The sequence below is a fragment of the Ambystoma mexicanum genome, chromosome 7q, assembly GCF_040938575.1.
Source record: "Ambystoma mexicanum isolate Mex_15411 chromosome 7q, UKY_AmexF1_1, whole genome shotgun sequence".
Lineage (NCBI taxonomy): Eukaryota > Metazoa > Chordata > Amphibia > Caudata > Ambystomatidae > Ambystoma > Ambystoma mexicanum.
In genome coordinates, this window is record NC_090941.1 from 717116498 (window position 1) to 717129394 (window position 12897).

Genomic DNA, 12897 nt, shown 5'->3' on the forward strand with positions numbered 1-12897 from the left:
TCCTCGGCGCATTCCTCGACATCTATTTTTCTACCCAGCTGCTTCTGCAACCTGAAAAAGGAAAAGAGACATTAAGAAGTGCTTTAAACTTCGAATTGACATTTTCTACTTACTTGCCTGCAATACCTTCGCCTTTCCATCGCTCTCCATTCAAGCAACCGCCGTTCGTGCTGCTAACGACGGCCTTGCTCCAAATCTTCATCCTCTGCAACCAAGAGGCTTGACAATTAACCAGTGAAGTAACTGGCTTTGGCGCCCCTGCACAGACGCAGGATGGAGAGCTCCGCTTTCACCTATATAAGGTGAGCACATTTAGCCTACGAACTACGTGGGGAGTACCAGGAAGGGGAGTCAGCTTGCCCAGTCAGGCTTATATATCCTATTAACCCCTTGTTCTCCCAATTGCAGACACCTCACCCTTCAGATCAAGATCTCAGTGAGGAGAGGGCCTTTCCAGGGTGGCATTCGAGGCCTGCGCGTGACCCTAGAAGACTCCGAGAACCCCCAGCCCAGACCTGCGCCTCCGAGGGATTCAGGTGAGCGTTACACCCAAACTCGGAGAAGTCAGGAGCCAGGCTGAGGGCGTCCGGGTCGTGATGCCAAACTGCTCCTTTGTCCTGGGATAGAAGGTTCGGAATCTTCTGGAACCTCACTGGTTCTGTTATCGACAGCTGAAGCAGGTCTGAAAACCACGACTGTCTCGCCCAGTAAGGAGCCACTACAATTACACGACATGGGTACTTGTGAATCCACTGGAGGGTGCGTCGGATTAGTGGAAACGGAGGGAACGTTTACGCGAACTTACCCGTCCACGAGAAGGAGAATGCCTCCCCCAGCGAGCCGGGTTGTGGCCATCTGCTTGCGTAATGTCTGCACTTCTTGTTCTCTCGGGTTGCGAAAAGATCCAGGGAATGATAACCCCACTCCTTGAAGATGCTTGCCAGTTGTTGATCGTTCAACTGCCACTCGTGCAGTTGATTCATCTCCCTACTGAGAGAGTCTGCTTGTACATTTTTCACTCTTGGAAGATAGCTTATATCCTGTTCGAGGGGCCACCGCCATATTTCCTGAGCTTCGCTCGAGAGCGTCCTAGAACGAGTGCCCTTTTGCTTCCTGTGGTAGAACATTGTTGTTGTATTGTACGTTAATATTCTTACGACTCATCCCTGTATGCGTGGTAAAAAGGATTTCAGGGCCCAACGTACCGCTCTTAACTCCAGCACGTTGATGTGAAGGGTCGACTCTGCTGGGGACCATTGACCTTGAACTTGCAGGGATCCCAGATGGGCTGCTCATCCTTTCAGCGATGCATCCGTTACCACCGTCAATTGAAAATCCGGTTCCTGCAGGGGCATCCCCCTTGTCAAATTGTTGGAGAGTTGCCATCACTGAAGTGCTCGTAGAAGCTCGCTGCTGATGATCAACTTGTCTGACCATAAGCCTCGACTTTGGGACCATCGGTCTGCCAGAAACTCCGGCATTGGGCTCATGAAGAGGCGACAGTTGTTCACCAATGGGATACAGGACGCCATGGCCCCTAGTAGTGACATGTATTTCCTGACTGACACTCTGGTGCTCACTTTCCACTCCTTCACTTTTTGTTTGAGTTTTTGAACTCTCTCCAAGGACGGCTTCACTAGCCCTGATTGAGTTTGGAATTCCGCGCCCAGAAATAAAGCTTCTTGAGGGAGCTAAGGAGGATTTCTCGAAGTTGATTCCAAAGCCTAACCGCTGTAGAAGTTGCATGGTGGCCTCTAGGCTTGCTTGTGTCATTCTTGGCGATGAGCCCCTTACCAGCCAATCGTCCAGGTAAGGGTAAACATGATGACCTTTTCTTTGTAGCCAAGCTGCCACTGGAGCCAAGCATTTTGTGAACGTCCTGTGAGACGATTTTAGTCCGAAAGAAAGTATTTTGAATTGGCAATGACTCTGACCAACTACGTACCTTAGAAACTTTGTGTTGTCGATGCATTGGTATGTGGAAATATGCGTCTTGTAGGTCTAACGACGCCAGAAAATCTCCCGGCTGTATGGATCGGATGACGTCCTGAAGCATAAGCATTTTGAAATTCAGGCTTTGCAGAGTCTTGTTGAGAGCCCGAAGGTCCAGAATGGGTCGCCACTTGCCGTTGGGTTTTTTGACCACAAATTAACGGGAGTAAACTCCCAGACCTCTCTCGGCCACCGGAACAAATTCTATAGCCCCTTTTTGCAGCATAAGCACCACTTCTTGTTGTAATATGTGAAGATGGGATTGCGCCGAATACACAGGTGGAATTTATGATGGCGTCTTCTTGAACTGCAAAGAGTGGCCTAGTTTTATTGTGTCCAATACCAAACGGTCTGATTTCCCACTCGTCGACGCGACGGGACACTCTGCCTCCCAGGACGTCCTGAAGCTCGTCATTGTTGGGACTTTGACTGCTTGCCTTTGATGGACGACGAATATCCACCCCTTCTTCTCGAAGCCTGGTAGTCTTGGCCTCTTCGTGTTGCTTGGACAGCACGCCTATAGCCTTGGGAGGAGTATGACGGCCTGCTGAAACTCCGGTCCCTGGATGCAGTAAATCGGGAATTCCCCAATGCTCTGCGGAAGTGGCGAAAGGACCCAAATGCGCTCCCGCTTTGTAGGGCTCCTAGCAACCTTGCAGTGTCCGTATCTTCTTTCATACCTTTTAGGGCCTCGTCCACCTTCTCCCCGAACAACTGCTCACCCTCACATGGCATATCGAGCACCTTATACTGGACCTCCGGTCTAAAGTTGATACATTTCAGCCAGGCTTGCCTTCTCAAAACCACTCCGTTGTTTATTTGCTTGAACCCGGATTCCGCCAAGTCCACGGCGATGTTGATCGAGTGATTTGATGCCTCTTCCCCCTCACGGACCAGCAACAGGGCTGATTTTCTGTGCCCCTCCGGGAGGTGTTCCAGGATAGGGGCCAAACGATGCCCCATCTCACTATCGTATCTTGCTATGATAGCCAGCGAGTTAGCTGCCTTAACCGTTGTTGCTCCTACTGACAAGACCTTGTTACCAAAGGCATTCTGCCTTCTAGCTTCATTGTCCGGAGGTGTTGTACACTTATGCTGCGATCTGGCTTTTCTAGCAGCTGCCGCCGACACTACCGACTCTGGGGAGGGTTGAGCAGTCAAACATTTAGGTGTAGAATCCGGGGCCTTGAATTTCTTTTCCAACCTGCCCTTGATTGATGGATGGTTCATGGTTGGCAAGCTTTCCTGCCAGACGTGGTCCAGAATGGGAACCGAGAAGACTAACTTCCTCCTCTTCCCCATATGGTTGAATAGGAAGCATTCCTTCTTTTCTTCCCCCGGGGTCAGACCAAATTCAATACAGGCTTTGCCCATCATCGCGTGAAAAGAGCCGATGTCATCTGGCGGCGACGGCTGAGCCGGGCTTCTAGGCGCTTCCGCTTCTGCCTCCGATTCCCATGTAGGATCTCTTGAAGGGGACAATTAAAAATCCGAAAAAGAGTCTCTAGGCCCTTGTTCTGACTCTGCATCTTGCAATTCCCCTTCTTCCGGGTGTGAGCGAGGAAGCTCCTCGCTAATTGGATGGGAGGCTGGCATCCCCGTCGTTAACCGCGGAGCGGGACCTGGTTCGCCGTCGGCAGGCATTGCCGGTATCCCTGTAGGTGCACCTACGGGGGGGTAACCTTGTGTCCAATTGACTCAAATGAGACTGCAGCGTGGTCAACACCTGCAAGGATAATACTGACTGAGGGTTCAACAAAGACGACGCAACAGGGACACTTTGCCCTCCTGAAATCATCGACGAGCCAACACCTTGCAATCCCAGATCCGCTGGACCAAAAATCTGTTCACGGTCTTCCTCCATTGACGATATTGAGAAAGCTGCTTCCTGCTGCAATAGGGTATCTGGAAAAACCGCATCGTACACCTCCGGTTGCCAAGCCCCTGAAGGATCCACCGTCGCAATGTCAATCTCGAAGCCCTTTCAATCGTCGCTGCCGGAGTCGACAAAGCCACTGCAGGTATTGCCTGCGCCGGTGGTAATGATCCCATCAACCACGGAACACCTGTCGACGATGGTGGCGGCTGTGACACAGGCTCTTTAGGCGATCCCACCTTTTTTTAGCTACATCTATGTTTTGTCGAGTGTCTACTCGAGGAAGACCTGTGATGGTCTCCTGAGGAGGAGGTCTTTAAAGGATCTTTCCCTTTTTCCGACAAAGATGAAGAAGAAGACTTCCCTTGATGGCGATCTTGTCCATGTTTCGAAGAGGATTATTTCGCCGGATGTTTCTCTGAGGGACATTTCTCCGTAGAACGTGGCTTCTTCGCCGGAGGCTCTACAGACACCGATCGACTACCGAAGATTTAGACCTCGATGCCAGACACTGTGCAGATCCTACCTCTGATGAAGGGTAGGTCCCTTCATTCAGCCATGTCACCAGACGCCTATTCCGATCTTTCAGCGTCTTCTGTGAGAAACGCTTAGAAATCCCACAACTGCCCGCAGAGTGATGCGGGTGTAGACAATACAGGCAATCCATGTGGCCATCTCCTTCATAGACTTTCTTCAGTCGGCACGTGGCGCACGGGCGGAACAACGCCTTTCCAGACATTGTAAAAGACAGACTTGTAAAGAGTAGAATTCAACCTTGTAAAGAGTAGAAAAAACACAAGGTGCTCCCGCTACTTTAGAGACGGTTGAAATCTGAAGGGAGCCGCGGGGGCGGGGCTATTTATACCCTACGTCCTATTGGATCATGCGTAAGCAGCCCAAAACGACGTAGATAGGACACAGAAGTGCCGACATTTTTTCCTATGGAAAACGTCTTAATAAATAAACCGAGGGTTCCCAGCCTGACGACAGGGAATATTCTACGCATGTGAAATCATGAAAGATCCAATGCTGGAGAAAGTGGTGTTATTGGCAATACGCGTAGAGTACGCTGCTGCTGTGGTAAGCCTCTTACACAGGGTATAAAGTCTTCTCCCTTCTTTGTCACTCTCCCTACTGTATAGGTCGGCGGAAGGCACGGCCACGTGATCGGCAACGCCGACAGGATCACAGTCCGTCGAATTACTCGCAGGTCTTCGGCGGAAACTGGAACAGCCGTCGAGACAAGGGACGGGAGGGGTGATCTAAACTACTTTATAGAATTATTCGACCAAAGGTCGGTTGGACAATAGCAATGTTCCTTACGAACTCTGCATAAGGGTGACCAGTTATCTGGGCGCAAAAAACAATCTGAGGGACCTCGACGCGTGAGGGAACTTGGGTACACTACACGTCACGTAGGGATAGTGTTACAGGCACGCCCATGTCGATGTCCCCTTTCAATTCTCAAAAGACATGATGCAATACTCTGCGGTTACCACTGGATGTCGGACTATGCACAGCATTAAAGATCGACAAATATCAGAAATGTCTTTATTACAGAGCTATTAACCATAGTTGGGGCTCGCAGGTATTCATTCTTTTATGTTATACTAGCTGTTCCTGGCGGAACAAACCGTTCTAGCAGATCATAAAGGTCAACATTGGTCGGTAATTTATAGTCACTTCCGTCCCCCTTCTTAAATATCAGAATTACCACTGATCGCTTCCAGGAAGGGGCGCAGGTCCCTGTGACTTATTAATGGTCATTGAAAAGGCTAACCATATCAGATGGAATGAGATGTATTCATGAAATAAGAACAGCATCCAAGTTTTATCAATCACACAGGCCTCTAGGATATGTCTTTGTAGACGGGTAATTGTCAACCTTGTTCCATTGCAGAGTCCCTCTGATGGCATAAGATTTCATAGTAGCATAATCGTAGCATAATCACAGCAACTATTTTCAGTTTTGGCTTGTAAAGTGAGTCAGCAATTAACTGTTCATTAGCAATGGAACTGCTGTGCCATGTGTGAAGAGAAATGGGGGATGAAAGAAGTAACTTGAAATGATTGCAAATGTTTGCGGTAGTGGAAGGTGACCGCGTAGAACTGTGCTCATTCTGTTGAAATGATAGCTGTTGTTGAAGTGGGTGCACTTTGCCCTTTGGACAGCAGTCGGCAACCTAACACTGATAAATTATATCAGAGGAGTACGGAAACATACCCAAGCATGTGTGTGTGTATATATATATATATATATATATATATATATATATATATATATATATATATATATATATATTTGCTTAGAGAGGATTTTTATATACTTGTGAGAGGAACAGTTTTTTGAGATTTCCTGAATGTGACTTTATACATATATAGATCAGAGGGTTGAGTGCTTGCTGCTGCAATCTCTGTGCGATCTGCCAGTCGCAGGTTTGAGTCACAGCAAGGCCAACTCGGCATTTCATCATTCTGAGGTTCATCAATGAGCACCAACTTTGGTTGGGTGATAATTGCATGTAAATGTTCTATGTACTGTGCTTTGGCAAAAGTGCTATATAAATAAATCATTATCATTCCTGTAGTTGGAGGGTTGTTTATCTTTCTTCTTTACAGGTGGGGAGTATGGAATAATGTCCCTCCCGTTTCCCCACATACAGGCTGCATTATTCCTGTGTACTAATTAAGAAATCAATTTGCATCTATATAACGAACAAAAAGTGTTAGATTTGGGTGCAAGGATAAAACAGCTGCAACATAGGTCATTCCGATGGGGTCCGATAACGGTCTTGCTTCTTGTTTCTGGAGTTTTAGAAAAAGAGGGGCAGAGTCTCGGTGTGAGCACGCCCAGTCTCCAAAGCACATATATCCTTACAGAATTATATGTAGAGCATGTATCGCTTGCCCTTGATTTTAACAGAATAACACGTCTAATCATAAATGAGTTTCCAGAGACAATAGTAGCTTTGGCCCACAAACTTCATTGCATGATCCAAGGCATGGCGCATACATAACATGATCTGCTTTTGTGTGAACAGGTCAGAACATGCGTATGGCAATGAAAGGTAAAAGCAAACATTCTGACCAAACAGTGACTCTGATAAAACGCTTATGGCACGGTAAATGTGACTGTACCTTAAAAAAAATAACTTCCAGATTTAATGTGGGGAATTCTAGCACTGCATAATCACGACTACAGGTTGACAAAGATTAGTAGGGTTATCCAAAAGTAAATTAACACAGTAAAAGTTTGTTAATTATGGTCATTTTGAGAAAAAAATATGTATATGTTAAAACACAAAATCAAGGAAAATAAACATTAGTTTGGTGTTTTTGTCTCTGGCAGCACATTTCCTGAGTGTTTTCCCTTGAGTTCATTTTTTTCTTGAGAAATATTTGCTCAGACATTCATATCGGGGATTTGAGATTAGTGGCCTGGGTAGGTATGTAGAAGTTAGGGACTTCCATACAAAAAGCAGCAACTCTATGAAAAAAACCTTGTGGGTCAATCACAATAAAGTTTACTGACAAAGTACAGAAATTCGAGTACCTCTAGGAAAATCTACTTCGATATCTAGGTCTGGCTCATAAGGAACATCAAGTATAGTTGTAGGCATCTCTGTATTGATGTCCTGAAAAGCATCATCTTCTTTATCTGCAAGGCAAATGAAAAAAAATCACCAATTTGCAGTTTGCTTCTCCACATATCCTCCGCTACTTACTCCACCAAAGAAAACAATAGTTACACATGTGATTTTAAACTGGCAGTAAAACAAGTTTGGAAACTGATCATATTAAGTAATATAAAATGATGCAAGCGAAAAAAGGGGTGGCCGGGGGCCCAACTCTGGGTCCCAGCTGCAATCTGCTCAACAGTCTAAAGATCTTCTCCTCCTAGCGCGCTTTCATGCGTCCGCAATCATCAGGGAGGCTGATTGGTTTCAGGTGTTCAGGGTGGAATCCCTCTGGGAAGTACTAGTCTGTAACAGGAAGGAATTCTGGTATATGTAGTGTAGAGCCAGCCATGTCAAATATAAAATGATGCACAAGGTGTTTTTTTATGGTATACCTTTTTTTTATCTTTTCATTTTTCAAGCTAAAATTATTGCCTTTTGCAGTTCTATGCCCATCTGAGTGTATAAGTGTGATGGTTGAGCTAAAACATGGCGCTGGTGCGCAGTGCATTCTGGGAGCACTCAGAGCCATGATGGATATTTATCCATGCCTCAGTGGAAAGCTACACTTGCATTCTGGGAGCACTCAGAGCCATGATGGATATTTATCCATGCCTCAGTGGAAAGCTACACTTGCTTTGCGAAACAACATGTTTTCAACGTTATTCGCTGATGAGCTTGGAATGCAGGCCTTCCCAGCCAAGGACACGGCGCTGGGAAAGCTAAGATCCGCAGGTGCCGGCTGGTACCTGATAGTGAAGTTTGTTTTGGGTTTGCTCGGCCTGTGCCAAGGTTTTGAGATGAGTTATGGAATTGTTTCCCAGGGCGTTTAGGAGAGAGAAGTGCTTTGCTCCTTGAGGTTACTGTCGGTTGACCCAGCTGGCAACCAACGGTCACCCATCAATGCGCAAGCGCATTGCCAGAAGGTTCGAGAAGTTGCCACCCCTTGTTGAGGAGGGCATATATGCGGAAGCCCTCAACGGTCAGACGGGATAAGCACAAAGACCTCAGTCGGAGGGGGGACGCTTCGGTCCGACACTCCTGTGGGTTGTTGTGCTCTTGGCCTGGCTGTTATCGGGGTCTTTCAGCCGCTGCTGGCGAGATGAAGTTCCATTAAGCTACGCCCACGGTGATGTATTTCTTTCTTTGACTTCTTTATGTTTTCTGTGATCTATGCCCATGTGAGTTGTAAGAGTTATTTCTATGTACCTGTAAGCTTTGAATAAATAGCCGTAAAGAGCTGATTATCTTCTAAAGTGTGCGTGGCTGTGAATTATTGTGTCTGTTTTTGGGTTGAAGTATTTGCTCTATAATTGCACTGGTGATTTATGGTAGTTCCGTGCACTTTTCAGAGGAGAGCAATACAATAAGTATTAACTGATGTATATACATCTGTTGGTCCATATACCCTTTGTAACAGGTCACATGTCTAGTTCTAGAATGTTCTGCAGGAATTGCACCACTGTAAAGATCAACTTATTTTCTTGGCCATTCATAATTCGGTCCCATCGTGTGTCAGCATCCATGTGCTGGGATGAGATGTTAAAATATGTTCCAAATTTCTGTCTCTTTTCTGTGAGTTCAGAGCATATCATTACGAGATGGCGTATTGTTTCCGGATTCTCGTGGTTTTTGCAGAAGCGACAGTTGCTCTCCAAAGTCGCTATCTGCTGATACATGGGTAGGTAGTCTCTGGTGGGCAATATGTTTAGTCGCATCTTCATGTATGTTGCACGGATGGTCGGATCTGGAAATGTTATTAGATATTTTGGTGTCTTGTTGATGGTACATATATCAGTGTGGCATTGAATGTTCCTTGAGTATGTTAATTTAAAGCTGCATGTCTTTATCCAGTCGTCCTCCATCATTCTTTTCCTGGCATGTTGCAGTCTTTGTGTGAGCATTTCGATTGATATTTCTTTGCTTATCAGTAGCCGGTATAGATCTTCCTTCCAAGCATTTAGAACTGAGTTGTTCATGGCGGTAGGCTGGTCTCTCAGTATTTCTATAGCTGTTATTTTTTTGTTAGTCAATAGTTTTCGCAGGATATCTAATTGCTTCCAGTTGACTATTGATGTTATTGACTGTGTTGCTATTTCATGGAGTATTCTGGCCATCGGATAGGACAGATGTAATCTCAGAATGTCGCGCCAAAAAATAGCTTCCAATCTCGTCCAATTGGTCGCTTTTATCTGTGGCATTGCTTCACTCCCATAGGTGATCGTTGTGATTACTTTCTGTTTGTAGAACGCTAGAATTGGTTTGAAGGAGAATTTTCTGAATTTTCGATGGAGCACACATCCTTGCCTGGCTAATGCCTGTGTTTTGCTTTCCAGGTTGGTGATCCAATTTTCGACTTTTGATTGATTTATTGTGATGCCTATGTATTTGAATGTTACGACCTCATCTAGTTTCCCTTCTATAGTCAGTTTCAGAGGTTTTGCCTTCTTGAAGGGTTGCTTCACCAGTGACATCACTTTGGTTTTGGTGGTATTGATATGTTACTCATTTGCGGTCATGTATTCTCCCAATCGTTGTAGACTTGTCTGTAATCCAGCTGGCGTTTTGTCTACTAGAATGTCATCATCAGCATACATCATTACTGGCACTGCAGTTGAGTTTATTTTGGGAGGGTTTAGGGTGCTGTTTTCGAGGTGATCTTCAATATCCATGGTGTATAGGTTATAGAATGTAGCTGCCAACGGGCATCCATATTTTAATCCATTCGTTGTCTTGATGAATGAAGTAGTAGTGCTGTTTTTTTCTAGTCTGACTGTTAGAGGTATTTGAGTACAGTAATTTGATTGGTTACATTATTTCAGTGGGACATTTCCATGTTGTTAATTTTTCCCACATGTTTTGTCTCGATATGGAGTCAAAAGCCATGTGGAGGTCGATAAATGCTGCATGAACCATCGTTTTGTTTTTTATTGCTTCATGTTTGATTAGGTTTAGTAGTATTAAGTTTATATTTGTTCCGACGTTGGATGTGAAGCCTGTTTGTCGGGTCCCAAAATGGCCATTTTCCGCTGGCCATTGTTTCAGCTTTTTGAGCAGTATTGTTGCAAATATCTTCCCTAATGGATCAAGGAGAGCTATGGGTCTGAAGTTTCGTGGGACATCCCGAGGGCCATGCTTGTATATTGGAACAATGGTTGCGGTTTGCCACGACTGAGGGATCTGGTTGAGTTTGTTGATCGCAGAGAGTATCTGTTCCATGAAGTTGACCCATAGGTGTGCATCTTTTTTAATAGTTGCGTTTGACAGACCATCGGGTCCCGGCGCACTGGAGGTGTTTAGTTTGCAGATCATCTCCGTCAGATCTTGCTTTTCATATTGAATGCGCCATTTTTTTGTCGCGGTTGGTTGACTGTTTATGTCTGTGCCCCTATCACTGTATATTACGGAGAAGTGCTGGATCCATTGTTGGTGGGTGACATTTGCTGTCAAATCGTCTTGTTCTCTGGCAATATTATTCAAGAGGTTCCATAGTTCTCTTAGGTTCTGACTTTTCAATGTTCTCATGGTTGCTTGCGCAATCTGTTGTTGTAGCGTCTTGCAAAATGTTTTCCTCCACTTTGCGTATGATTGTTTTGCCCGTTTTATCTGATGACTCCGGCATGGGCTGTCGATGTTTCTCAGTTGACGGATTTTCCTTCGCATTTCTTTTTTCCTCTCTACAAGTTCAGGATTGAAAGCATGTTGATGTAGTTTAATGTTGTTCCTCTTGCTATCCTTCAGGAAGGGGATTAGTAGCCGTTTGTAATAAAATGTGTCTATGTCTTTCATTGCTGTTTGCTGTATTGTCTTCGTTAGCTCTCGGGTTTGTGCCCGATTCATTCGGAGTCCTAACATTTTGCCGACAATTTATATCGGTGCGCACCGAAGTTGTCTTTTGTATTCTGTTAGACCTTGGCCTGTTGCTGACAGTTGGTAATGGTCGCTTTTTGGAGTCAGTTCTATGGATACTTCTGTTATTGATGCTTTGAGTTCTTACGATAGATAAATGTAATCTATTGTTGCTGAAGAGGCACCTCTTATCCAGGTCGGTATAATCTTGTCAGCGTCGTCAGTTGGATGTTTTAAGTATGTGAGGTTCCGAATGGTTGTTTCTTTCTGCCATCTCTTGACACATGTAGATAAGTCTGCCTTGTTCATGGGTTCTCCTTTGACTAGGTGAATATTCAGGTCGCCACAGATGATACATTCGGCGTGTTGGTATTTGGCGATTGTTTCATCTACTGTTAGAAAGACCCCATCAAGGAAGCAGTTGTCATTTATGGTGACAGGATTCCAATAGACGTTTATGATTGATATCAGCTGTTCAGGTTTCATCTGTATATCTGGTTGATAATTTAACTGAATTTTCATGATCGTATTTTGGGTCCATGAGTTGATATTTTTAGTGCTCACTATACTCCAATTTTATATTGTTTTGATCATAGTGAGGAGACCTGAAGAGGGTCTTCCTTGAATTTCTTTGCAAGCTGGGTTCAAGAGTGGTGAAACCATCGTCACAAGGGGTTTCGATGAGCCATGTTTCTTGGAGGCAGATAAGGTTAAAGGGTTCCAATTAAGGTGAGGGTTGATTGATTAGATGGATGTTCCCCCTAGTGTTCCACGTACATATGGACCATTTTAGTTCATTCTTCTTTGGTGGTTATGACACTGGTGTTAGATCGTACGATTTGTTGAGCCGATACCTTTCTTAAATTCGTCAAAAAGGATGGTTCCATTGTCCTGGTCTATGCTAGATGTCACAATCTAGATGATACACAAGTAAGAATACACTAGGGTCCATATGATCCTGGTGTGCCACAAACTTTATTTTCTCTACATAGTCAACAGCGTAGCACTATTCCAATTGAATAGCACTTAGAACATAGCTATAATTTAATCGTAATATTGGATAAAACTAAACCAACATCTTTTTTAGCATTGGCTTCAACTAACATACATCCAAACATTCAAAATTGACATCTACCAAGGACCACCTTTAAACTAGTGAAAGTTACTCACCATACTGACTGCTATACTACCAGGCCCATAGTGCACATTTCTTTGTGTTTAGGGAATGATATCAATGGCAAAGGAACTAGAACACATTAGCGCTGGACAATATGGACCATAAGTCTTATCTTGATATTTTTGGGCTGAATGGCGATATACAATATAGGGGATACATTATTTCTGATGCTTGTATCTGCTTGGATTCACATGCTGTGCATAGGCCGACATCTAGTGGAAGCTGCAGAGTATTACAGTTGTTTTCGAAATTCGTTTACGTGGGTTAAATGCTCAGTGGTAAGCCAACTATATGCAAGATGCCAAGAGTACTAATACTGAATAGTA

At 44.8% G+C, this 12897-nt stretch overlaps 1 protein-coding gene across 5 annotated transcripts in view; it reads right to left on the minus strand.

Annotated features, from left to right (window-relative positions):
- ZMYM2 (zinc finger MYM-type containing 2) overlaps positions 1-12897 on the minus strand; it is a 2192903-nt gene that overhangs the window by 616725 nt on the left and 1563281 nt on the right. For all 5 annotated transcript variants that reach the window (XM_069640238.1, XM_069640242.1, XM_069640239.1 and 2 more), the window contains one exon: positions 7422-7526. In XM_069640238.1, the coding sequence (XP_069496339.1) occupies positions 7422-7526 (105 nt within the window). The remainder of the gene's footprint in view (positions 1-7421; positions 7527-12897) is intronic.